The sequence below is a fragment of the Neovison vison genome, chromosome 9, assembly GCF_020171115.1.
Source record: "Neovison vison isolate M4711 chromosome 9, ASM_NN_V1, whole genome shotgun sequence".
Lineage (NCBI taxonomy): Eukaryota > Metazoa > Chordata > Mammalia > Carnivora > Mustelidae > Neogale > Neogale vison.
The window spans coordinates 36,191,564-36,219,469 of NC_058099.1; the positions used below are offsets into that span (position 1 = coordinate 36,191,564).

General features: G+C 41.8%; 1 protein-coding gene across 7 annotated transcripts in view; it reads right to left on the reverse strand.

Annotated features, from left to right (window-relative positions):
- UNC13B (unc-13 homolog B) overlaps positions 1-27,906 on the reverse strand; it is a 237,987-nt gene that overhangs the window by 49,346 nt on the left and 160,735 nt on the right. For 2 of the 7 annotated variants that reach the window (XM_044265430.1, XM_044265429.1), the window contains exons 1-3: positions 12,797-13,269; positions 5,006-5,166; positions 2,428-4,913 (exon numbers count right to left, since the gene is read on the reverse strand). The exons of 4 other annotated variants lie outside the window; for them this stretch is intronic. In XM_044265430.1, coding sequence (XP_044121365.1) covers positions 2,428-4,681 — 2,254 coding nt within the window. In that variant the 5' untranslated portion in view covers positions 4,682-4,913; positions 5,006-5,166; positions 12,797-13,269. Of the gene's footprint in view, positions 1-2,427; positions 4,914-5,005; positions 5,167-12,796; positions 13,271-27,906 lie in introns of those variants that run through there. One more of the 7 variants, XM_044265428.1, reaches the window with a different exon arrangement.

Here is a 27,906-nt window from a genome sequence, read left to right on the forward strand (position 1 = left end):
AAGTGAAGGAATTTAGACTTTTCTCATAAGCTATAAGTAGTAGCTTAACTCTAGGGATACTTGAACATGATGTGATTTTAATTTTTAATTTTTAAATTTTTATAACTTGGTATCACATTTATTTTTCAAATTCTAAAAAGTATTTTAAAAGGTTTACAATGAAAAAAAACCCCTACTTTTCACCTTAGTTTTTCACCCAATACCTTTGCCCATGGGCGATCAGGTATCAATCAGTCTCTTACATATCTTTTTTTTTTTTAATTTTTATTTATTTACTTGACAGAGAGAGATCACAAGTATGCAGGGAGGCAGGCAGAGAGAGAGAGGTGGAAACTGGCTCCCCGCCAAGCAGAGAGCCCAATGTGGGGCTCGATCTCAGGACCCTGAGATCATGACCTAAGCTGAAGGCAGAGGCCTAACCCACTAAGCCACCTCCCGTACGTATCTTTGTTAGATATTCTATACATATAGACACAGGTACTATGGGTTTGTGTATTCTTTCCCTCTCCTTTTTATACAAATGTAGACATTTTATAATACTGTTCTGCATCTTGCTTTTTCATATGGCAATATATCTTAGATACCTCTCCATTTTAGTAAAGAGCTACCTCATTCTTTTTATAGCTGTATGGAACTTGTGGTACTGTATTATATTGTTAGGATGTGCCAGTAGGTTATTTAACCAGTCCTTTTTTTTTTTTTTTTTAAGATTTATTTATTTGAGAGAGAAAGAGAGAGAGTGCCTGCCTGAGTGGGGCAGGGACAAGAGGGAAAGAGTCAGAGACACAGGGCTCCAACCCATGACCCATTAGATCATAATCTGAGTCAAAACCAAGAACTCAATCGACTGAGCACGTAGGCCCCCCCAAACTGTCTTTTTTTTTTTTTTTAAAGATTTTATTTATTTATTTGTCAGAGAGAGAGGGAGAGAGAGCGAGCACAGGCAGACAGAGAGGCAGGCAGAGGCAGAGGGAGAAGCAGACTCCCTGCCGAGCAAGGAGCCCGATGTGGAACTCGATCCCAGGATGCTGGGATCATGACCTGAGCCGAAGGCAGCCGCTTAACCAACTGAGCCACCCAGGCGTCCCCCAAACTGTCTTTCTTAACATTTAGGTTGTTTTCACTCTTTGCTACTAAAAACAATGCTTCAAAAATAGAACATATGTCCTTTACACATGTGAAAATAAACCTGCAGGATATATTCCTGGCAGTGATTTTAGGGCTCAAAGGGTATATAGAATTCTGATATATTTTGCCAATTGTCTTCCTTAGAGGTTATACCAATTTACACTCCCATCCCACCAGCAATGCAGGAGTGCCTGTTCCTCACACCTTTGTCAACACAATATGCTTCATAATTTTAATTCTCCCTTAGAAACATTAATCAGGTTATATGCATAGGAGGACAACCCCACTTACATTTAAAACTGGATGAATATAGCATATGCTCTTTGGATAAATTTAATTTTGATTGGGAGAAGTAAATTTAAAACTACATATCTCCATGCTGCCTAGAAAAAAAAGTACTCTCATTCCTTGAGTCAAAACCATTCCATTCTCCAGTTTAGGTGAGGAGCATTTAGCCAGAAATGGAAGGAGTATGACCTGTGGAAGGCAGAGTCCAGTTCCTGGGTAGGGCAAGGACTGGACAGCTTCAAGTTGAAAATAAGGTTCTGTGTTAAGTCCAGGACTGGGAAGAAGAAACATTAGGATAAGGGAAATTCCCACAATGGCCCATCAGCTGCTAGGGAGATGACAATCTTATCTCAGCAAGAAACCCATTTAGAATAATTTCAAAATGCAGTGTAGGATTGCATCAGCCCCTCCAGTGCCTGTGAGCAAGATGCCCATTCCTGCCTCCTACACCATACCTACTTTACAGAGGCATATCCTAAAGGACCTGCATCTATCTGTAAACTACTGTCTACATGTTCCTCCCTTTTTGGAAAGGTAGTTTCTTTTTTTTTTTTTTAAAGATTTTATTTATTTATTTGAGAGAGAGACAGTGAGAGAGAGCACGAGCGAGGAGAAGGTCAGAGAGCAAAGCAGACTCCCCATGGAGCTGGGAGCCCGATGCGGGACTTGATCCCGGAACTCCAGGATCACGCCCTGAGCCGGAGGCAGTCGTCCAACCAACTGAGCCACCCAGGCGTCCCGGAAAGGTAGTTTCTAAAGCTACCTTCAACTCCCCAATACACTGGAAGCTTCCTACAGGCAGGAACTCCTTTCCTGTTGCTTTAGCACCCTCTTACACTCCATTTCCCACAAGGATTAGCTTAAAATCTGTATTCGAGTAATTTAGACTAATTTAAGCTGTGGTCCTCCCCCATCACCTTGTGAAACTCCCCACCAAGGTGGGTCTCAGGCTAGCCTGATAGAGGCCATACCCAGCCAGCTGTGACCCCGTTAAATATAGATTTAGAATACCTGAGTGTATGTCTTCTACTGAGATATTCTTTGCCTTCTGTACTAGCTCATGCAAAAGTTTTTTCTGCCTCAGTCTTTTCTCTCTCAGAACGTTTTTGAAATTGTTGATGCACTTGTTGAGGTAGATGGTCTCTGCACACACTTGCTCTAGGCTTAGTATGCCCTGCTTGGGAGATTCAGGCCCGGAACACGTTTCACCTCCCAGACATGGAGCCAGAGCAAAACCTGGTAATGAATACGCAATAGGCGAGGAGTTAGAAGCAAGAGAGAAGTTGCTGGGATCCTGAAAGGTTTGGTCTCTCTGTGTAGAGGTGCCCACTCCACCAGAGACCACACTGAGCAAGCTCTCACTCTCCTGACTCCCAGGGCTCTCCACCGAGAAATCTTGGGCACCCTCTGAACCCACTGTCCCAAGAAGTCTATCACTGTTCTCTGACTGAGAACAGCTCTCATTGCTTTCCAGGTCCTCAGGACTGATTGACCCACTATTTTCCAGTTTCTGAAACACGCCCTGCAGAGCTAAACGAAAGTGGTGAATTGCTCGGCCCAGTTTGCTTTTGTAAAACTTAATTTCAACATCTTCATCCTCCTGCAAGCCAACCAAGCCACAAGATGACTTTTCAAAGACATCTTTAAGGACCCGAGTAGCATGTTCCTCCTCTTCATTCAAGTCAATATGAACCATGTCACTGAAAGTCTCAGGCCCTATGATGATTTCCTCCATCATGTGGTCATGGCTCAGAGTTGCAAATCTTTTGGACTTGTCTGTTAAAAGGTCCTCTAGCTGCTTGGAGCTCAGAATATCAAGCCCAGCTTCACAGGCCAGGAACTTCTCCTCTGTCTTCAGCAACCCAGATAGCGACAGGCAGCTGCCAGTCTCACTGCTGCAGTTGTTTTCTCTTTTTGCTACACTACACATTTCAAATCCTTGGCTGGACTGTTTGAAAACCTGGGATTTCCCAGAACCCTCCTCTTCTGAGATTAACACTGGGGAAGGTTCCTCAGAAGCTTCTCTCCCTGTCAGCTCACCACAACTGCCACTGGTAACTTGGGAGGCTCCTGATGTTCCTTTAACTTCATCTCCTGGCTTAGATACATCACTTGGCTTTGTGAAATTATTCCTGGGTGGAAAGCAAAGGCCTTGCTGCTCAGGGATTTGAGGTTCTCTGTGTTGATTTTGAGCCCTCATTTGACATGCTCCTGTTATGGGTCCTGGGTCCCCTGTTTCCATCTGAAGAAGTGGTTCATGCTGGTTTAAAGAATTTGCATTATGATCCTGAAGTTGTTGCAAAAATGAAAGAGACTCCTTTTGAGGATTCTTATAGCACTGTGGCCAGCTTGGTTCTTCTTTGGTGGCAATTCGGACCCCCACACTCTGCAAAAGGATGGATTTCTGCAAGATGAAGTCTCTATGCTCTAGATGGGCAAGTTTCACAACAGCAGGCCTGGGAGCTGGGGCTTTGCCTGCCCTGTAAGCCTCTTTGATGTACCTGTTGCACTGCATGCCATTAACACAGAGGTGCATGGCCAGAAAGCTGTGTACCAGCTCCATGGTATTTTCCCCATCTTGCTCAGGAAGTCCATACAGATACAGAATGGCTTCTTCACCAGGGCTGTCCAAATGGGGTTCCTGGGCCATTTCCCCCACACACACCTTGGCCAGGGAGCTGTTGCCTACCTGCAAGCCTTCTATTCCACTCAGAACCGAGTCTACACAGCTAGACACTTCATCCACTGAACCCCGGACTTGGCTCAAGTGCTGCTGCAGCTCAGCAATTTCAGTTTGGAGACGGCTGATGCCTTGTAGCTCTCTGATTATATAGTCTACTACATCCCCCAAAGGCTCTCTCTGTTCACAGCTGCAGCCTTGGTGAAGGCCTCTGGACAAAAGGGACTTGGCCTGATTCCTTTCTGAGGGTTCTTGACAGCTTGTGCTTATGCTGACAGACAAGAGATCCTGAGAGCCAGATCCTAAAGCACATGGAGTGGAGCCCAGAGGAAACTGGCTGCCGGTCTGCTGCTCGAAGCTGCAATGCTGAGCCAGGCCCCCATCTCTATCCCCACCAATGGTTGAGGCTGCTGAGCCACAGTGAGGGAGCAGGGAGCTATCCTCTGGTAAGGATTCAATAGGGCCTGAGGACTTGCTCTTGATGCCACACATAGTCTCTGACTTAGCCTTATCTGGAGAAAGCCTGGAAGAGGGTCCCAAGGTGACCATGATTTCTTCCTCTGACTCTTGCAACAATCGTTTCATTTTCTCCCTCAGGGTCTGAGGGATTCTCTGCTTCTTCCTCTTTCTGGTCAGGGTGCTTAACAGAGATTGTCTCGGAAGACAATATACTGCCCTGCTCTTTTCAGTCTATTTCTAGCAATTATGGCTGGCTGATGCCTTGGGCTTAGCCCACAGTACTGTCTGGAATGATCCCATGTGTAGTCTCCAAACCCGGTACATGCCCCTGGATTCTGGCTTGACTCTTATCCTGCAGCTAGTGAAAAAGGAAAATAGTGCACTCAGGTCAGAAAGCAGCAGGATAATTTTAATCTGAATCAAGCTGTCAAGCAGGAATAAGAACATTACCTTCTAAGACTGTAGAAGCCAACCCTGACCTGTCTCCCACTGCTGGCCTTCAAGGCTGTAGGCACTCACTTCTCTTTTCTTGGCTTCCCATCAGAGTATTGATGTATCAACTCCTTGTGTTCTGGGCAAGTACTCAAAGCCATTAAAATTAAGACAAACTCCTGGGAAGTAGGTGGGTAAGGTCAATGAGTGACTGAATCTTTACAAAATACAACACTAGGGTCTGATTCAGGAATGAACAAATAGATGCTTAACTACCAAAGCTCAAATTACATACACAGTGAAAGACAGAGACAAGACATGGAATGTTTGTTTTCCCAGTTGGATGTTTTGCTGAAAACTTAGCAATTCCAAGGTTGGTTCCTGCCTGTGTTTATAGAGACAGCTATCTTTCATTTGGAAAAAAAGACCATGGCAATTATTTCAAACTTGGAGGGCAAAAAAATGTTTTCTAAAAATTCTGGAACAAGGTGGCATGGCATAGGCAAAAATCATTGTCCAGACTCAGGTGCATTAAGCATGTTTGGATCTAGTGGGGCATGTGGCCAAAGACACACGTATGGTGGGTCAGCTAGGGATGAAGGAAGCTCAGGGACAGCCTGGAATCCTGAACTCCATTTAATAGTCCCCAAGTGCTTGGTGCAGCCTAATCAACACACAGGTTTGGCTTTTCTCCTCTACTGTGCATTTGATCTAAGACCTCCTTCAGAGCACCAGGGTACTCCTAGAGTACTGTGGTGTAACAGAGGATTGCTCTAGCCCTCCAAATGGCCTGGAAAGAACAATACATGGGAAAGGTGGGGAACTGGTTATATCACAGAGGGCTTGAGGATACTATGCTATTCTTCAAAAAGGTGAAGCTAGCCTGCCACCAGTCTTGCCCCATACCCTAAACTGCAAGTGACCACGACAGAGGTAAAGATGACTATTACCTTACATGGGGCTGGTATTCTTTTCCTTTTTACTAGGATCATGTAGAGTGTAGGGAAGGAGCAGAGTAGAAAGTACAAAGGGAAAACCTAGGAGTCCAGGACTGCATGGGACTGCCAATACTTTCTGGTTCTACTGGGTTACCCTGGGAGAGGTAAAATTGGTTGATGGGAGACATGCAATCCTTCATGTTGTACAATCAGAAATGACTCCCCCATTTTCTAGATTTGATCTAGATTTCTAAATCATCTAAACTCCTGCCTCCTTTTCTTTTCCCAGTAACTCAAGTTAACCCTAAAAGGGGAAAATTGCCTGTGAAGAGCACAAGCTGAAAGCTCCCACAGCAATTCATTTTCAGGAAGGGCTACTATCTACAGTTTCTGTGCTTAAAAGTTAAAAACACTGTGCTTTCCCTTCATAGGAAGAATCAGAAGCAAGAGTTATAAGATTTGGGATAAAGATTAAGCTAACCCCTTTCACTGGAATTAACCAGGTCGAGACTAGAAACCAAGAAACGAGATTAATTCTCCTTCCATGTCTTTCTGTAGTTCTTCTAAAAACTCTACTTCGTTTAGAACTCCTCACCTAAAAATGCTACCCATTCTGTGAGGTACTGCCAAGGCCCAATCACTGCTTTTTTAGCATTGTTGCTTTACTCCTATGTCTCAAGGGGCCAAGATCAGCCACACCCCTAACTGGCCAACTCAGTATAATCTGTGTCAGAGAGGGAGATAGAGAGAAGACACTCCATGTGCACAATCAGAACTGCTGGGTCTTGGGCTTAGTGCCTAACTGCCTAGACAGCAAAGCTCCCAATTCTAGGACTGACTGGTCAAATTATTCCTTCTCTTCTTCCACAAGTGCACAACTGTATTTCCAAAGCCACCCTTCTCTTTCCCTCAACCCCAGCCCCAACTGTGCAAGTTCTAGGTTCACCTGATTTTGTCTTGGCACCTAGTATTAGCTTTGAACAAGGTCAATGGTCTGATAAGGGCTGGAACTGGTAATCAGCCTTTCCAGTTTGTCTCAAAGAGAAAGACTGTTTACTAAACCAAGATGGAAGGTCCGCATACGACCATGTGAAGCCATGAGCAAGTGCTACTAAATTGAGGATCAAAAGACTTAAATTCGGGTCTTGCTTAATCAGTGACCTTGGATTAAAACCTTGACTTCTCTGTTCTTTAGTATCCTCATCTATAACGTGGGGAAGACAGTCACAGAAATGTTGCCAACCATGCGACCACCTATAAAAGGGTATGATTTGAGTAAACCATGATTTCTATCTAACCCCAAAACCCCTATCTTTCCCAGTGTCTTTTAACAGTCTGCAGCACTGCTTGGAACCATACCACTGGAGTGTGTCATCCTTTCTTAATCCTGTTTTCTTCTAGAAGCTGTTTCTTAAGATTAAAAAAGGAGGGCAAAACAGTCGGTTCCCAACAATTCATTCAGGTGACAAGAGGCTTGCCACGCTCCCTCAGGCAGTCTGAAAGCATGAGAAAGGGGCAAACAGCTAGAGAAGGCAAACTTTTCCTTTCTGATGCTGATGAGGCCCAGAACTCATTGCCAGGCCTTCCAAGAGACTAACCCGACTTTGGTCCAGAGAAGGCAGCTTTTCCGGAGCAAAAGTAAATCTGATTCTCCTGCTGCTTCAGTGCAAGTCAGGTTAACTGCAGCCTATTTCTGCTTTTCAGATCAATACTCCAGATAGGCTTGGCTTAACTTCTGGACAGACTTGCTAAGTGTCCCCTCTGAGAGTACAGCGCCTTCAACACTGGCTGGCTAGCCATACAGGGGGCAAATGGCACAGCCACTGTGTTCTGAGTCCTTTCCTACAGCCTCCTGAAGGACTAAAGGCAAAGCTGCCTGGTTTCCTATGTTACTAACAAATAGGAAATTTCCAACTATAGCAACTTCTCCCAGCCTCAAAGAAAGAGCTTGCTTCCATATCAAACAAACAAACAAACTCTCCACCAAAAACTTCTTATGAGTTATAACCACTGCCCCTAGATGAACCTAAGAATCACCTCCTGGGGATATGGGTTCCCTAAAGGCACCAAACCCATTCAGCCATCCAGATATTTAGGTTTTGAAGCAGTGGACACAGTTCAATATAATGTCCAGAGAATCAACCAGTTGGCTCAGAACCCAATAAGATACCAGGAGCCAGAAAGCCCAAGTCAAGTCCACCTCCCTCTGAGCCTCTCTTTGTTACTAGCGTCCACAGTAATGAAATAACAAGGGCTAAAGAGTGAGGACAGTTTGATCTCTGAATCAATTCAACTGATTTGTCAGGCACTAAGCTTTGTGCCAGGGATATAAGACACTGTCCCTGCATCCTAATATATCAAGGTTCAGAGAGGGAAATAGGTGCATATACAGTCACAAAATTAAGTGAAACATGTTATAACAAAAGTTGTAATAAGCATAAATAATAAGCATTTAATTCCAGTGATGGGGAATGAGAAGACAGTGAGAGGCCCAGCAAAACCTGGACAGGGAAAGCCATGGAGAAGAAGTAATATTTGAGCTGTAATGGGATGAGGCACTGGGGTCCACCCAGCTCAAAGCTGACCCTCTGGATTCCTTCAAGGTATCCAGTGCTCTCATTCTGCCCTGCTCTATTAGCATCTAGTCAACTCTCCAAATTTCATACATACACTCTCAAAAATGGCCACACCTTTCTGCTATCTTTTCCTAAGGAATGCCTGAAGCTGGGGAAAATAAGGCAGCCCATTCAAGGGATAACTGTCTGAAAAGAGAACATATCAAAACAAAATGTATCCATCCAAAGGAGTAAACTTCAAGGATGGAAAGCTGAGAACTATGGCAGGGAATAGACCCTTAAATCACATCAGCACCAGACTACCAAAAAAAAGTCAAGAGGAAAAAAATCCTTCTGTTTTCTGAAATGACTGATTCTTTTTATCTCTTTCTCTGACATCATATAAATGTGATTAGCAATGGGAGTACTCCTTGTAAAATTGCTTCTGACCCAAATATTAGCTGGGAGGACCAACTGGGGATCTCTGGGAACAGGGCAGAACTCTCTGTACATATTATCAAGCAGCCTCTCATTCTGGGTGAAACAAGCGCAGAAGACAGAAAGCCAGGAACTCTGAACATACCTCTGCATACCACTTCTACAGAGGTCAGATCATTCCTGGGCCATTTACCAATTACACTGTATGGCTAACAAGGTGGGAGGAATGGATTTCTAGGGCTCTAACAGGAAGGAGTTCTTTTAGGATGTTAATCTTTGGGAAAGAATCAATGTTTACAAAGATTGTCAGAGAAAGTGGTCAGAGTCACATGGCATGAAGAGTGACATTAGCTAACAGGAATAAAGAATGCCCTAGATCAAACTAGGTACTACAGTTCCTAGGACTTGCCATTCCTCCTCATCAGCATTAGGAGGAACCCCATTTACACACCAGAAGCTAGAGATGGTAAAGGAAAGAAAACCTCAAGCATTATATCCAAAAGGGGAGACAGAACTTCGGGTAACATAAAGTAGCATGAGGAAGGATGCAGCCTTCCGAGGATTAGCATATCAAGACCGCAAAATGAGGAAAGTACACCAGTCACAAGAGCTGGATATTCTTACCCTGTCCAGGGCTCCCTGTCAGCAGTACCAGGTTTACTATACCACGGAATATAACCAACCCTGAAACAAATACATATGCACCCAGAATCAGATACTCATGACAAAGACTCTCTCTTTTGACCAAATCTGAGTCTGGTTGCTCTAAGTCCTCTTTGTGACTAGGCCCCTGATTTTGAGCTCTGTTTAGTCCACTTTTGCCAAGAATCCTGCTGGCTCAGCTTATGAACACTCTTCACCTTTGATATCTGACCAAATTCCTTATCCACCACCTTGGCCTCCCTCCAGCAAAACTCATGTCAAGTCAGTTTAGCCAGACTTCGCCCTACCCTTGATGTTTCCTCTTAGTAATTTTGATCCACAGACCCTCCACCTGCTCCCTGACTAAAAATTCTCACTTCTCCTTATATTCAGAGCTGGGCTCAATCTCTCTCCCCATTACAATATCCCAATGTAATAATCACCTTGAATATAGTCTGCCTTAATGTCTTTAACAAATGTCACAGCATTTTTTTTTCTGAAGCACGCATTATAATCTTTTTTCCTTACTACTTCATGGTTCTCATGAGTAGACTGAAGAAGACATGTGAGCAGGAATCTAGTTAGCCCCTGAATACTAGCCCCTCCCAACAAAAAAACTCCACATTCTCTATCTCCTTACTCTGCTATAATTTCTTCAAAGAACTTACTACCATCTACCTGATAGGCAATAAACAAACAAACAAATATATGATCTATCTCTCTAACCACCTCTCTATTCTGGAATGTAAGCAGGGAACTTTGTTTTGGTCATTACTATATTCCCTGCACCTAGAACAGTACCTGGCATGTATAATGCTCAAAACAAACAAATAAACAAAATCTTGCCATTGAATAAAAGGAATCAGAACACCAAATCAGAAAAGTTTAGAGTTGAAAGAGTCTTTGATAGAATACTAGACCTGGAATCTCATACTACCTTGTGATCTATCTAGCTTATGGAGGAGTTGTATTTAGATATCACAGTGTTTTTCTAAATTTTAAATGTGTAAGTCTTTATAGGCTAGGCAGCTACTCTAGATCCTCAGAAGCTCTATTACCCAAGTTTAAACCCATGACCTAAAATGACACCCTTGTTGTTGTTAATCTGTTTTACTTTGGCAGACCCCTAAAGGGGAGGTTCTTGCTTAAGGACCCACAGTGGATATGAATTCCATTACACAGGAAGCTGTGCTTTGTTTTTTAATTCCCAATGCCTAGCACAGGGCACTACTATGCCAAGCATATGGCCTGGCACACAGTGAGAACTCAGTGCCATGAAAAAAATAAATGAGTGATGGTAGAACTGCAATAGTCTAGTCTCCTAAATTCTAGTTCACTTTTGTTCACTTTGAGTTCTAGGTTTACTTCTAGATTGATGGCTTACAACCCCTTTTTATTGTAAAAACTAAGTGGGAAACCTCTCCTCAAATACACTTAAATTTTCCTGAGGACTTGTGCAGGACAAATAAAGAAGGTAGTGGCAGCAGCTGTGCCATGGTTCCTATTATCCCCAGAGCTGCTATCATGGAGCTTCCACTTGCCCTTCCAGCTGGAAGAGCTACCCCAATCCTTGTGCTGGATGACAGGTCTAGAACAGCACTGTCCATTAGAAACAGAATGTGAGCCACATTATGTAATTTAAATATTTCTAGCAGTCACATAAAACGTTTTTTTAAAAAGTACAATTTATTTTATATAATTCATTATCCAAAATATTAATAATTTCAACATGCAATCAATATTAAAAAATTATTCATCATCTTTTATCATACTGAATCCTTGAATTCTGGTATATATCTTACATTTGCTGCACATCTCAATTGAGACTAGCCTGCCTGCCAAGTACTCAACTACCACATGTGGCCGGCGGCTACCATATTGGACACACAAGTCTAGAAGGCTGAGAAAGGGGACATTGTATAGAGCCTTCAAAACCTGACACACATGGCTGGTTGCCATCTCAGGGGCAGCAGAATGCTCTGTTCTTTTACTCATCTTTTCACCTTCTCACTTTGATCCTAGCTGGGCTAGTATATTTCCATTTTGCGACAGGTTCAATCCTCAAGGCTACAAAGAATAAGGCCCAAAACTACAGAGGATGAGACCTTTTCTCTCTCTCAATCTAACCCCTTCTAGACACTCTGTAGCAATAGGTAGCTTTTTTCCAATACTCTGGGCAAAACTACAGGTTAAATCTAATTACTTCAATAAAAGCTACCCCTCTGCAGGGAAGACTTACAGACCTCTTAGACAAGAGCACAATCTCAATGCAGCTGAGTCAAAGACTATCCTATACAACTCACACTAGAGGGACATGTAATAGTAGTAAAATTATATTTGTTTAGAATTTTACAGCTTACATGACTCCTATTTTATCATGACATATTATCATCATAACCCTATGAGGCAGGAAGGAAGATTCTTCTTATTTCATAAATGAGAAAAATTAGCTCAGAGAGGTTAAATGACTTGACCAAGGTCACTGAGTAGTTAGGATTTGAAAGGGGATCTTCAATCTATAAAGTTAGTGCTATTTTTATCCCACACACATGATGCAAATGGACAGATTATTATGCATAGTGTATACACTCAAGACTGAGAAAACTCAAGATGACTTTTCTGTCTATATGGCATATGTACACATGCAAGGAAAAAATTAATACATCACACAGAACAGTATACACACACACTCACACACTGGAAAAATAGTAGGGTTTCTTAATATATAAAGGCATATACCAGAAGAGGAAAGTTACCCAAGTATATATACACATGCATGAGATAAAGAGATTATATCTATGTATGCACATGAAGGGAGATATGGCTTGTATATATTCATTTAAAATGAATGAATGAGTTGAATGAGTTTCTATTATGTGTGTACACACAGGAAAGGAATGGTCAGTTTATAAACATATGGACATATCAGAAGGGAGAAACAGATTATTTGTATGTAAGTATGCACACATTCAGAAGGGTGGCTAAGTTATTTATATACATACAGGAGAGTACCAAGGAAGAACCGATGGTCAGATTATCAGCATATAAACACATACACATGAAAATTCTACCCCAGTGCTGAGTATGCTATTTTTCACCCATTTTAATGACCCCCACCAGCAAGTTGGCTCAAGCAGTTATGTAATTAATGTAGCTACTCTGTATTCCACCCACAAATGCTTTGCTTTTGTCCCTGCTTGTCGTTCAGAGTCAGTCATACACTCGATACCACTTACCTTGCTGCTGCAATCAAAATAAGAGTTAAGGAAATGAAAAGGAAAAAAAAATTAAAATCACAAATTCTCAAGTTTTAGAATGCAAGTGCTGTCTTTAAGAGGAAATCCGTTCAGGAGCACTCCTCGGTTTAACAGAAAAGCCAGAGGATGAACTTTCTAAGCCACAGCATGGCTGCTTGCCCAACGGACAAACAGAGCCAAGGAGCTATTATTCTCAGTTGCACCAGCTGGCTGGCTCCACGGTGCAAAGTTGATGATAGGAACAATGCCCAGCAGAGAAATCCCCTCAGTGAAAGGCTGGGCAGGAGTCTCGCTGGCTACAAATCTAGGAATCCAATCTGGTCCAGACTTCTGCTGAGGGGGACTCTGATGACCGGCCCTGCTGAAGGCAATAGCAGCCAAACTTCAATTGGATGTGGAATTCTAACCCAATCGATTCCAGGCTTTAAGACTGAGACAGAAAGCAGGGCAGCTACTGCTCCTGCTGCTGCTCCTCCTCCTCTCCAGCTGCTTCCTGCCTGCAACCTCCCATAGGGCACCAGCCCTCCTCACACGTTCCTGGCGCACACACCCCCTTTCCCAGAACACTCACGCACACACAAACCTCGCCAGCAAGCTCACTCACACACCCTTGGTGAGTGTCTCTCCCTCTCGCTAAATATAGATCTTACTCTCTCCCCTCCCCCATTTCTTTCTCTCATTCTTCTCCCCCGCCTACTTTCTTTTCCCCTGCCTATCTACCTCTCTCTTGCCTGGGCTATCAGATATAAAGAGACATAGGACCAAAGACCTATATACTTTGAGGAGCTCCCAGTCTCAGAGAGAAGACAGAATACAGCAAGAAATTGCAAGAGCACAATACAAAGCAAGTCTTGCCTTCTACTGAAACAAACTGTAGGTTTTTTTGATTAGTTGGCTGTTTTGGGGCTTTTGTTTTTGCTATATATAATCTGTTTTCTGCATTTGGCAAAGCTGGAAAACAGGTTAAGTACCCAAGATCAGTTAACATCAAATAGCACTATGCTCTCAGAGTGGATATCTAGTCCAGTTCTTCCTGCAAAATAACCAACTGGAAAACAGGAACTCCCTTAGGCTATGCCAAGGCAATGATTAGGGAGAAGCACGGGAAGCTGGTTGGGCTGAGGTAGACCCTCTACTGCAGAAGTCTGGACCACAGATTGTTTTGGGATCCAGAATTAGGAACTAAGTAGACTAAAGTGAAATCACATTGACTAAGCTATTAAGATTCAAGGCCCCAGTTTCATGATCCCAAATTTTGCAGTTCCTCTTTGCCAATGGCAGCCCCATCTCCATGGAGAGCTGCTAGTCAGGTGGCTCTCAGGTGGCCCTAATTTCTAATAACTCAACAATTCTAACTTAGGACTTATCAGGAAATTGAATGTCCTTATCTTCAAAGAGCACTCAAGTTGTTCATTGCAACATAATGCCAAACCTAAGCCAGAAATCCTTGAAGCCATGGAGCATAAAATGCCAAATACATCAAATATACAATACTCCTTTCCACTCTGCACCCACAAGACAGGAAAAACACTGAGTCCAAAGAAACTCAGAATTCTTTTCAGTATAGGGCTCCAATTAACCAGTAACAATCCAGTGAAGCCATTCCTATTCCACCTCCTCTGAGCCTGATTAAATAAGAAGGCCCTTTTCTTCTTCAGGCCAAAGGAAGGTGGACAAAATTGATTCACCCAGCATGTCCAAGCCAGGCTCTCAACATTCTGCTGTCCTGCAACATTCTTCATGACAATCCATAATCAAACATGGCCTTTGTCAGCCAGGAATCAGGAAGTCAGTCTATGGGGGCCACCCGAGAAACTGCCACTGCAGAACAGGCAGCTCTATATGGTAGATAAAATAAGCTTTTAAATGAAGAAAGATTTCCTTGGCTTATCCAAAATCCTGAGGAGAAAATGCTGATTCCAGAGCCAACATTTGCCTCCCTACTGCCTTTTTCCAATAACATTGCTTCCCCCTCAACCCAGGAAGAAAATTTAGACTCCAAGAGATGTTAAACAACCCATTTCTTAACCATCTACCTCATTATGCAGCCAACACTAACAGCAGAGCAAATACCTCCTAACCCAGTCGGGAGCTGGCTGGATGACAGAAGAGATAAGGACTGACAGTGCAACTATAACCACATCTAAATACAGAAAAAAAAATCACTTGAAAAGTGTCAAATTTCAGTGGAAGCCACAGCCAATTTACTGAGGAGCTTCCCATATTTCAGCCAGAAGAAAGAGGCAAAGGATTTAAAACAAGAAATACAGGGAAGACTGATTAAATCAGAATTCCCTCCCACTCATAAAGAGCCCAGAGAATGGCTGTCATTATCAGGTTTGGGTGTGGGCTTCCTATTCTGAGAAGCTCAAACTCTCCAGAGGAAGAATGATCTTCAGAGCTAGGACACTGACTAAAAAACCCATTTCTTCCTGCCTCATCCACCAGTGGCTCCAGGACCTGGCTGAGGCTTTAGATGTTATACCTGAGGTTAATGTGACCCTGTCTTATCTAGTTGCCTATTCAAACACGTTCAGCTCATCTTCAAATCAACTTGGGTTTTCCAGAAAAATAAAGGCTCAGACAGGAGAAGACATGTTTACAACAGAAGGCATAACAAATTTGCAACCTCTAGTTATGGTCTTCAAACTTCACAAGAGAGTTCATATGGCTCTGACCATAAATTACCTTTACATCTTTCCACCTTCCCATATTTCAGCAAAAGTACGGAGAGTAAGTGGGAAAGTGGTAAACAGCTATCAGTACAAGAGCTCTTGTTTTAAAAAAAAAAAAAAAAAAAAAAAAAGCAGGCTCCTTCTACCAATCAACAGGGCCCATAGACTGCCAGATATCATATGACCAAAGGACAGTTAGTTAGACCTCTTCTGTGGACTAGCCTTTTGGGATAAACACATACTTTCTGTTTCCTGAGCCATATGAGTAACAATGCAGCCTCCCTGTCACAGTGGATTCGGCTCTCAGGAATCCTAGGCAGGCTAAAAGGATGGGGGTGCTTTTAGGGGTAGGAAATAGCATAAGCACCCACCTCAGTTGGGAAGCTTCCTCAAAGCAGGGCTTTTCAAGAGCTAGCTGGGCAGAATTGGAAAAACAGATTGGGTTAAGAAGGAAAAGGCATTTATCCAGAAGCTGTGAAATGCTCTGAACAGACATTCTCAAGGTCTGGTTCCCAATTTAAATCTTTGCAGGGATCTTCGCCTAGAGATAGATGAGTCAAGATGGAAATTCAACATGAGACACTGACACTCACGCAGAGTTGTGGGAAGGTTCAGAGCTGCAGGAGCTCTAAAGGGGAACCGAATGGGTGGGTTAGTCAGAAGACCACCTGGCACACAAAATTCATCCTTGGTTAAAGCATCTGAGTGGAGTCACAGGGATATTGGAGGAGGGGCTCACCAACTACAATTCTCCCCTTTTATATAAACCACTGAAGTTGGGGAACCTGGGTGGCTCAGTGGGTTAAGCCTCTGCCTTCAGCTCAGGTCATGATCTCAGGGTCCTGGGATCGAGCCCCATATCAGGCTCTCTGCTCAGCGGGGAGCCTGCTCCCCACCCCACCCCAACCCCTGCCTCTCTGCCTATTTGTGATCTTTGTCTGTCAAATAAATAAATAAAATATTTTTAAAAATAATAATAAACCATCTAAGTCTCCCTTGGGCCAGATATGACTAGTCCAAAAGCAAAAAATGGGCCTGCTCCAAATCTGGTCTGCCTTTCCAGGTATCACTGCCAGAAAATGGTAGGGTCAGAACCAGTAGGTGCCTACCTCATCTCCCAATGTTGACAATCACATAAAAGGATGCCAAGGATAGGTGGAGCCAAAGTCTGACTTATATCAGAATAAGTCCATGACTCTTTTTCTTCTCTACCACTAAGTAAAACCATAAGCAACAAGAGAGGCAGACATGGGTCACACAAGTAGGATCTGTTTCATCAGGAAAATAGTTTGTTCTGGTGCCTGAGAAAATTCTTTGTTCCCCCTAGAATTATGCCCTCCATAAACTACTCCGAAATTGCATGCAAGAGAGAATGATGGGCAATGGGAGGTGATTCTCCTTCCCTCAGGAACATGCCACCCTAGGGAAGTGATGAGCCTGGCAGGGAAGTGATGAGCCTGGCAGAGATGTGCTGACTTTACTGATATACTGACACATAGCAGCTACACAGACTAAATCAGACCTGACAAGCTGCAAGGCAGGCCTAAGGAGTCACAAACTGCTGACAAATTTCAGTACTACAATCAGGTCAAGCACCATCCCTGATTAGCAAAAACTCAGAGGGATAAACTCCTCAGGACTACCAGGTTAAACAGGTTTTTAGCCTATACCTCCAAAGGTTGTGGCCCCATTTCCATTCCAAGACCAAATGATTAAAAACTCATAATCGAAGAAGTCCACATGTTTATTGCCTTCTCACATAAACCTGTTCAAAAGTCACAGCTCCCAGATTTAGAACTAAGACTGGTCCCGAACTAGTACCTACTTAAATACATCTCGGTACAGTCCACAAAGTACACTGGCCCTGCCTCAACCTCTATACCCTAAGGAAGCCAAGAGACCATATGTGAAGGATTCTCTAATAGGAATCCAAAATTTGAAATTTCATGGAGAAATGAACCCTTTATACCATAAGGTGGCTATATTCTAATTGGCTTAATACTGATCAAATATTTGTGCTTGTTCTGAGATATACCTTGGCGTAAACCCAAATCTGGAGAATTCTTTTGGTATAAGACCTTGCTTCCATAGGCTTTTCAAAATACGTTCTTAACTAGCATATGAATGCTAAGTGTCCTGGGAATCAATGAAGGGACCTCAAAGAGGAGGGTTCCCCATATATTAAAAAATATCTGGTATGAAGCACTGAATTATAAAAAGGTAGCTAACATTCAAATGGGAAGAGAAGACTTGAAACAAATCTCTTAATGATTTTTGACAACAGGGAAGCATGGTGGGGAAAGAGGCAAGTACTCAACTAGATGAGTCAAGAGAGAAAGCTAGACTTAGCTGGCAAAGAAAGGAATGCCAAGGGAAAGCCTATTGGTGGCAGTGGCACTGGAGTCCTACACTGCCAACTCACCCATACCAGTCACACAGGGAGATGACCTCTGCTCAAACATAAGGTCTTTAAAACCTCTATATTCTAATTTTCCATCCAGTGACAGAATCCCCTACAAAACCCTCTGTCCATCTATCACATGTCACCAAGTCTAATCTATTGTACCTTTCTATCTATAAAATCTTTCCCCTTCAGGGGGGCCTGGGTGGCTCAGTCATTAAGCATCTGCCTTCAGCTCACGTCATGATCCCGGGGTTCTAGGACAGAGCCTCGCATTGGGCTCCCTGCTCAGCGGAAAGTCTGCTTCTCCCTCTTCTGCTCCTCCTGCTTGTGTTTTCTCTCTGGCTATCTCTCTGTCAAATAAATAAAATCTTAAAAAAAAAAAATCTGTCCCCTTCTCCACAACCCTTCATCTAGGCTTCATTATTTCTCACATGAGTTATAGCAAAATATTCGTCCTCCCTAGTCTACCCTCCTGCAACACTACTTCCTACTCCCCAGCCATTTTTGACAATTTGTAAGAATACCTACCTTTTATAGCCCTTAGAAGGAATTAACCCTGCTGACACCTTGATCTTGGATTTCTAGCACCTAGAAATATAAGACAATATACTTCTGTTGTTTAAGCCACCCAGCCTGTGGTATTTTGTTATGGCATCCCCATTAAACAAATACAGTACCTTTGAGAATTACTAACACAATTCTACCAAAAAATTTTTAAAATAAGTAATAAATGAATACTTACTGAGTAACCTAAGTGTTGTACCAGGCATAATGAAAAGATATGATCCTTGCCTTTAGGTAGGTTATAACCTAACAGGGAAATGTTATGATATGGGCATAATTATATCCATACTATATATTTCAAGGGAGAAAAGTATTAGATTTTGTCCTTGGGTGACTGGTAGTACCATTTACTGAAAGGATATACAGGAGATGAGGTGGAGGAGACAGAAAAGACAATGAGTACTGTTTGAACATACTGCATGTGGTGCCTAAGAAAATTCTGGAAACAAGATCCACAGGCAGCTGGATATATGAGTATGGAATTCATGAAAGAAGACTAAGGTAGAGATAGCAATTTGAGAATTACCAGTTTATGAGTAAACCCATGGTTGAGATTATCTAAGGTACAGAGAAAGAGGTAGAAAACAGAGGCTTAGGAATCACCAAGTTTTAAAGGAAAAGCAGATAAGGAAAAATGCTGTATAGGAAACCAAGATGGAGCTGTCAGATATAAGAAAAGGACTTGGAGGGAAAGATATCACAAAAGCCCAAGAAGTTAGAATGTTTTAGGGAGAAACCAGTCAACAGTTTTTTAATCTCACCTGTCACAAAAAATGCTCTAGGTTGCTCCAAGGGCATCTAGAATGCCGTCCCTAACTTGTCATCATTGTCGATTTATGTTTCAATGTCCTCAGGTGTGGACCAAATAAACACATTTCCCTAGTATGCCTGAATATGACAACCAGCAAAGGGAAGCAGAAGCTTACAGAATAAGGGGAAATTATTTGCTACAATTTAGCTCTTTCCTTTTGCTTCAAGAAGTCCTATTTTATACACTATGGCTGTACTTCAGGATGTGCCTATTTTGGAATGGTGGTAAATCTCACTGCATTGTTTACAGCAAGAATGTTACTTATAAGGAGGCATGGATCTCCATATAACTTAATGTTACACAGAAAGCAAGTTACCCTTTGATTTCCATCTTTCCAAGTTCACATTACTTTATTTCTTAGGCATTTCTTGATATTTTATAAAAACTGCTGACTTAGTACCCTCTGGGAATTCCTATTTTAAAAAAAAAAAAAAAGAAAGAAATTAAAAGATGCTTCTGTCAGGTAATAAAAAAAAAAGATTTTATTTATTTATTTATTTATTTATTTGAGAGAAAGAGCAAGCAAACAAGTGAGACAGCACAAATTGGGGTGGGGTGCCGAGAGAGAGGGAGGAAAAGACTGCCAGCCAGGCAGGGAGCTTGACTTGGAGATTGATCCCTGGACCTTGGGATAATGACCTGAACTGAAGGCAGACACTTAACCAACTGAGCCACTCAGGCACCCCTATTCTGACTTTTCTGACCACCCTAACTCAAAGGGTTTGCTCCTTCGATTTTCCGTTACAAGTGTTAATCATTTCTTTGCAACCAATTACTTGTATTGCGGTGTGACTTCATTTCATAGTTTTAAGCAAAACTTTACTGTCTATTAAGTATCAGAGCTAATCAGTTCCTGACCTCAAGTGCAATCTAACAAAGGAGTTAAAGCATATGTATGGATATGGATATGAAAAATTCAAGTAGAAAGCAGAAGTAACAAGAAAATAAGGCCAGGAACAGGATCTCTATATCTTTGAACTCTGTTTTCTATCTATGTGTACTAGGCCCCCAAGGCATATTAAGCACAGAAGAAACTCCAGGTAATTATCTACTCTTAATTCCTAAGACTTCAGACTCAAACTCCCACATACCTCCTACCTTGATAAGCCAGGCTGGGCTATAAAGACATCTTTAACTAAAGACCAATTCAAAATACAGATAGAGCAGTTTGCAACTTGACTCCTTGCTCCTTGGTCACATTCTTTTTTTTTTTTTTTTTTTAAGATTTTATTTATTTATTTGACAGAGATCACAAGGCAGGCAGAGAGAGAGGGGAAAGCAGGCTCCCTACTGAGCAGAGAGCCCGATGTGGGGCTCGATCCCAGAACTCTGAGATCATGACCTGAGCCAAAGCCAGAGGCTTAAACCACTGAGCCACCCAGGTGCCCCCCTCGGTCACATTCTTGATTAGACAGCTGAATCGCTCCCAGTGCAAGAGGAGATTATACATATATCAAAGGCCCAAAGCAGTTTTCTCAACCTGTCTTTTCAATGCCCCCAGTTCATTCCAACTGGTAGAGTTCCTGCCTCTATCATTACAGCCCAATTAGAGCACCTTTTCTTTGGGCCTGGAGTGAGAGGGCAGCTTTCAGAAACTCTTTAAAGGTTAGATTGAGTGACTAATACTTATCTTAGGAGACACTGATAAAATGTAGGAGAATTTGAGAGAGGGAAATATTTCCAGCTTTCAACGTTCTGGTTTGGATGGGAATCAGGAAGGCTCTGTCAAAGAGGTGGCATCTGAGCTTGATCCTAAAGGATGAATAATAAGAAAAGGCCTTAGGGCAGAGGAAGCAAGATGAGCACAGATATGAAAAGGACAAAAAGGAAGATATGTTGTTGGAAAAGAAAGGAAATGAGTATTTAGTGAATACCAACAACATGCAAGGTCCTGCTATATATGTATTATCTTATTTACTCCATGTCCATCTGCTGAGACAAACCATATCCAATTCAGAGACAAGAAAACTACATTTTTAAAGAGGCAAGGTAACTTGTCTAAGCCTAAGGGTACACAGGTAATAAGTAGCAGAGCCATACTTCAAACTCTGGCGCTGGCTCATTCCAAGGTCCAGCATTTTCCAACTATACAATATGGCCTCTGGATTAACAAAAGTTAGAAAAATAGGCTGGACTAAATCATGAGTGGTTATGAATGTCAAACTAAAAAGTTGAGACTATAATTTAACTACTTATGGAAAGAAAAATTAACCTCCCTCCCTTCCTTCCTCTCACTCTCGCTCTCACTCTCTTTCTTTCAAGGAGAAACCTTCCATTCATTCACTCGTTCACTCTTGGATATATGTTAAGAGTTTGCTGGGTGCTAGGCTTTAGAGATATAAAGTTAAAAAGTCCCTGTTTTGTATCTGCATGCTATTTTTATTTAACTTTTATGTAAGCTTCTTATTGAATTATAACATGTAAAAAAGTGCATGTCAGGAAGCCTGGGTGGCTCAGTCGGTTAAGCCACTGCCTTCAACTCAAGTCATGATCCCAGGATCCTCAGATTGAGTCCCGCGTCAGGTTCCTTGCTCAGCAGGGAGCCTGCTTCTCTCCCTGCCTCTGCCTGCTTGTGCGCGTGCGTGCTCGCTCGCTTGCTCGCTCTCACAATAAATAAATAAATAAATAAATAAAATCTTTTTTAAAAAAAGAAAAAGTGCATGTCAATGTAAACAGAATCCCAATCAAGAACTAATCATCATCCAAATTCCAGAAACCCCTCGTGCTCCCATCTAGTCACTACCAACAGCCCCCCATCCCCTGCAAAGGTAATCACTATTCTACAATCTGATACCACAGATTACTTCGACCTGTTTCTGAACTTAATATAAAAATAATCATACAGTATATATTCTTTTTTTTTTTTAAGATTTTATTTATTTATTTGACAGAGAGAGATTACAAGTGGGCAGAGAGGCAGGCAGAGAGAGAGAGGAGGAAGCAGGCTCCCTGCCGAGCAGAGAGCCCGATGCGGGACTCGATCCCAGGACCCTGAGATCATGACCTGAGCCGAAGGCAGCGGCTTAACCCACTGAGCCACCCAGGCGCCCCCAGTATATATTCTTTTAAGAAATACATAATCTTGGGGTCAAATGCTCACATATCTCCAGGATAAGAGGATAAACACCAAAACTGACTGTATATGAAATACAATAGAAAAATAGAAATTTTAGTATCTAACTACCCAGGACTTCGAGGAAGGCTTCAAAATATGTGACATCTAATTCGAGCCCTGAGCATAAATGGTAGCCAGGACTAGTGCTCTGTTTTCAGGAAGACAATGCTGGCAGTGGTATACACAATGTAGTCCAAGACAAATAAATAAGATAAAGATAACCTTTGGAAGGCTGACACTATAGACTATGCAGTAGAGAGGACCTGAACACAAAAGGGAACAGAGAAGAGACTTATAAAAGAAACCATGGAGAGGAAAAAGAGCAAGGTCTGGCAAATGATCCAATGTGGGAGGCAAGAGAGAAGGAAGAATGACACCATGATTTTGAGTGGGTGACTAGCAGAATGATGGTATTTTAATACAAACAGAGAACAAAGAATAGGAATAGGCCCAGGAGGGAAGTTTCAAACTTTGGGAAATTGTGGTGAAAATAACTAGTAAATAATTAGACATGAAAGATAGAACCTAAGGGGAAAAGGACAGTTAGAAGTATAGATTTGGGGGGCGCCTGGGTGGCTCAGTTGGTTGGACGACTGCCTTCGGCTCAGGTCATGATCTCAGGGTCCTGGGATCGAGTCCCATATCGGTCTCCCAGCTCCATGGGAAGTCTGCTTCTCCCTCTGACCTTCTCCTCGCTCATGTTCTCTCTCACTGTCTCTCTCCCAAATAAATAAATAAAATCTTAAAAAAAAAAAAAAAGTATAGATTTGGGAATTGTTTACTTAGAAAGGCCAGCTGGAATTCGACTGGCTACCTAGCACAAAAGCCAGGATCAAGCACAGTACTAGCTATATACAGTAGTTGCTCAATTAAGGATTCTGGATTAGAGGCTGAATAGAGATTTGAGATGGAAAAAAATGCCTGTGGGGGAATCTGTAGAAAGAGACAAGCAGGGAAGGAGACTGGCAAGGTAAGAAAGGAAGGAAGAGAATGGGAAAATCTAGAATAATGGAAGTCACAGAAATAGGAAGTTACAAATAGGGAGTTTCAAAACACACACTGGAATGCTGCAGAGAAAAATGACAATCAAGACTGAGGAAAGTATCTGGGGAAAAAAATGAAAATATTTAACTTAATTATTTCTATCTCCCTTGTGGCCTATAAACTCCTAAATGATAACAAAGAGTCTTAAAATAGCCCAATAACCCAGTGGTACCCACTTACTGGTTGGCTTGATTAAAAGGGGAATAATTTTATCAGTTGCTCCTTTTTTTTTTTTTCTTTCAGTTGCTTCTTTTGCATAACTTTGGCAACAGGATTTTCTCTCACAGAGGAAAAGTTCCTTCCCAGCAATATCATCAAATGTTCCCACTGGGTGGACAATCAAACAAGCATCAAGAGTCAGAGAAAGTAAGAGAAAGCAAGAAGAGCTGCTTTATTATCTAGAAACAAGTAATTTATAATTTTATAGAGAGGTATCAATCAGACCAGTTACATAAAAGTTTGTGGTAAATAAAAGTGGTGTACCACAAAAAGTGGTACATAAAAAGTACCACTCTTTACTGATATTATGCCCAGAAAACACTGCCAGCTGGAGCTAAGCCTGCTGCCAGTATCTGATACCCTCCTCTGACTCTAGGCAAGTCAATGGTATCACGGTATTCCTCAGCGATGTTTTGATATGCACCTCAGAAACCACAGCAAGACTCCACTGCTTCAAAAAGAGTTGCCCCAAATCCCAGGCACAGATGTGACATCTTAAAATTCACAAGGGTTCAGTCACAGCCTAGAACCAGATCTAAGATTTACAGAAGACCAACCACTGATAAACATCAAGATCCAGGTTCTAAACATGTCCAAAACACTTCAGGGGAAAAAAACCACTGAGAAATGTTAAGCATTTCTCCTGATTGGCACACAAAAGCAGCTCTTGGAAAATATCCCCAGCAGTACCCATGGCAGCCTTTGTCCACCTTCCCTAGACTCCTCTGGGTTAGGCATTCCACTGACTTCTTCCTCTCAAGCCCCAGAGAAGCACCATTAAACTAAATAGAGAGCCTTCTCTGAGTGACCCTTATAGTTATCCCGGGAACCCCATGCTATCAAGGAATCTAGATCCCTATAAAAACCTGAAATCCTATGGCACTGGCTCCTTCCTGCTTTAGCCATCAGAAGCAGTTTCGCTGTGTTCCCACTCAGTAGCAAAGGCTCCAGTTGTGAGCAGCAAGACCTCTGACAGGTCACTTAGTCCTAGGCTAGGAAGGTATGTGTGAGCCCTGAAAAACAATACTTCTGGTAATAGGAGGCCTATTGTTAACTCTCAAGCAATTATATCTAGAACTTTACACTTAAAAAAATTCAATTTTCTATGATCTCACCAGAAATCTGTAAGAGAAGACAGTTATCCTTAATTTTATAGTAGAGGAGACTGAGAAATAGAAAATAGTGATTTGTTCAAGTTCTCTCAGGTTTTAAGACTGAGGTACTGCGGGGCACCTGGGTGGGTCAGTGGGTTAAAGCCTCTGCCTTCGGCTCAGGTCATAATCCCAGGGTCCTGGGATCAAGTCCCGCATCGGGCTCTCTGCCCAGCGAGGAGCCCACTCCCCCCCCCTTCTCTCTGCCTGCCTCTCTGCCTACTTGTGATCTCTGTCAAATAAATAAATAAAATCTTAAAAAAAAAAAAAGACTGAGCTACTGCAAGGACCCAACTCTATTTCCAGTTAGCCCATTTTAGTAATAAGAGGGTTAATAGTAAATGGATACAAAAGACATGGTATATTGTGAATGGGTTCTCCATATACCAGCCTGGCAACCACATTTCCCACCAACTAGACCTCAGAAAACAGAATTTCACAGGTGACAGACACAGAAACTTCTTCTATCATCTTCTTTCCCCTTCTACCTTGAAGGTGTATTAGTTTGCAAAGGCTGCCATAACATAATATTACAGACTGGGTGGTTTAAGCAACAGAAATTTATTTCCTTACAATACTGGAGGCTAGAAGTACCAAGATCAAGGTGTCAACAAGATTGGTTTCTTCTGAGGCCTCTTTTCTTCACCTCAGATAGCCATCTGCTCTTTGTCTTCACAGGCTCTTCTATCTGTGTCCTAAACTCTTTTTGTAAGAACACCATTCATATTGGACATGAGATCATCCAAAACACCTCAATTTACCATAATTACCTCTGTAAAGACCCTCTGTCCAAATACAATTACATTCTGAGATATTAAGATTTCAACATATGGGAGGGGAGGTACACAATTCTGAAATCAGGGTTTTGAGGGTATTATGGATTTAAAAGGCAGAAGAAAAAAGGAGACAATCCAGATTCAGAAGCCAAGTACCCTGGTGTTTTCCCTTCCTTTGCAGGGAGACTTTAGAATGGAATAGAATAAATATACTGGCTGTTCGCTTTAAAGGAAGAGAACTCGCCCAGTGTCAGCTTCCTTCTCTGTGTTGGATTGCTTCCTAACAGAACATGGGCAGGAGAACCATGTGTGTCCTTTCCAGGTACTCCTGCTCTGTTCAGTGCAGATGGGGGTGGAAAAGGTAGAGGGCCTGTCTTCATGTGTAACAGAATAAATTTCTTAAGGATACCACTATTAATGCCCACTCAGCTCCAACTTTGGAATTTCATTCTACCTAATATTTTAGTTTTTACCAGAGCAGATGAATTCCAAGGACTAAGCGAGATTTGTGTATTAGAGGAACAGAAAAGGAGGGACTGACATAGGCAGGCTACTTCACAACCCTGTAAAAAACAGCTTCTTATTACTTCAAAGGCTCAGGTTTTTTTTTAAAAAAAAAAAAGAAATCTTACAACTCAACAATAAAAAGGTGAATAACCCAATGTAAAAATGGGCAGAAGATTTGAATAGACATTTCTTTTTTTTTTTTAAAGATTTTTATTTATTTATTTGACAGAGAGAGATCACAAGTAGGTAGAGAGGCAGGCAGAGAAGAGGAAGGGAAGCAGGCCCCCTGCTGAGCAGAGAGCCCGATGTGGGACTCGATCCCAGGACCCCGAGATCATGACCTGAGTCGAAGGCAGCGGCTTAACCCACTGAGCCACCCAGGCGCCCCTGAATAAACATTTCTTCAAAGAATATATACAAATGTACAATAAGCATGTGAAAAGATGCTTGACATTATTAGTCACTAGAGAGATGTGAATCAGAATCACAAGAAACACCACTTTACATGCACTAGGATGGTTATAACAAAAAGATTAACAAGTATTGGTAAGGATGTAAAGAAACTAGAACTCTAATATGTTGTTTATGGGAATATAAAATGGAACAAGCTGTTTGGAAAAAACAGTCTGACAGTTTCTCAGAAGGTTAAATGTAGTAACCATCTAACTTAGCAATTCTATCCCTATGTATATACCCAAGAGAACCAAAAATTTATGTCCATACAAAAAAATGTACATGAATGTTCACAGCAGCATTATTCATAATAGCACAAAGGTGAAAGCAAACCAAATGTTCAACCATAGATTAATGGATAAACAAAATGTGGTATATCCACAGAATGGAATATTGCTCAGCCATATTAAGGAATCAAGTACTGATAGATGCTGCAACATAGATGAACCTTAAAAACATTATGTTAAGTGACAGAAGACAGATACAACAAGCCACATATTGTATGATTTCATTTACATGACATGTCCAGAACAGACATATCCATAGAGACAGAAAGTAAATTAATGGCTGCCAGAGGCTAGAGCAAAGCAGAAAATGAGGAATGACTTATTAATGGGAATGGCATTTCCTTTGGAGTGATGGAAATGTTCTGAAATTAGATGGTGATGAAACTGATGGTGATGGCTGTACAACATAGTGAATATACTAAAACACACTGAATAATATATTTTAAAATGGTGAATTTTAGGTTGTATGACTTGTATCTCAATAAAAAAGATATCCGTTACTTAAAAACACACACACACACACACACACACACACACAGAAAACAGGATTCCTTTTCCTTTTTCAGTCCAATAAGGGGAAATGGTACAGAAGAAGGGCTAGATGGGAAGACTGGAAGAGTACACAAAGCACAATATATTTGTCTCTGTTTTACTTTAGAAACAATGTCAGTCCCTCCTTTTCTGTTCCTCTAATACACAAATCTCGCTTAGTCCTTGGAATTCATCTGCTTTGGTAAAAACTAAAATATTAGGTAGAATGAAATTCCAAAGTTGGAGCTGAGTGGGTGTTAATAGTGGTATCCTTAAGAAATTCACCTTTGTATGAAGACAGGAAGAAGCCATAGTGATAGGTGACTGGAAAGATGAAATTTGACAATTATAAAGTTCCTCAACGATGTCTTTGGTTAAATGTGTTGGATTTTAGATGCTGATGGGACAAGCGAATATACAAGAAGTAGTTAGAAATAAGAACCTAGAATTCAGGGGACAGATTGGGGCTAAATACACAGACAGAAGAGCAACCCACATATAAGTAGTAACTGACATAATGAATGAGATTTCATAAAAAGAATGTTGGGGATT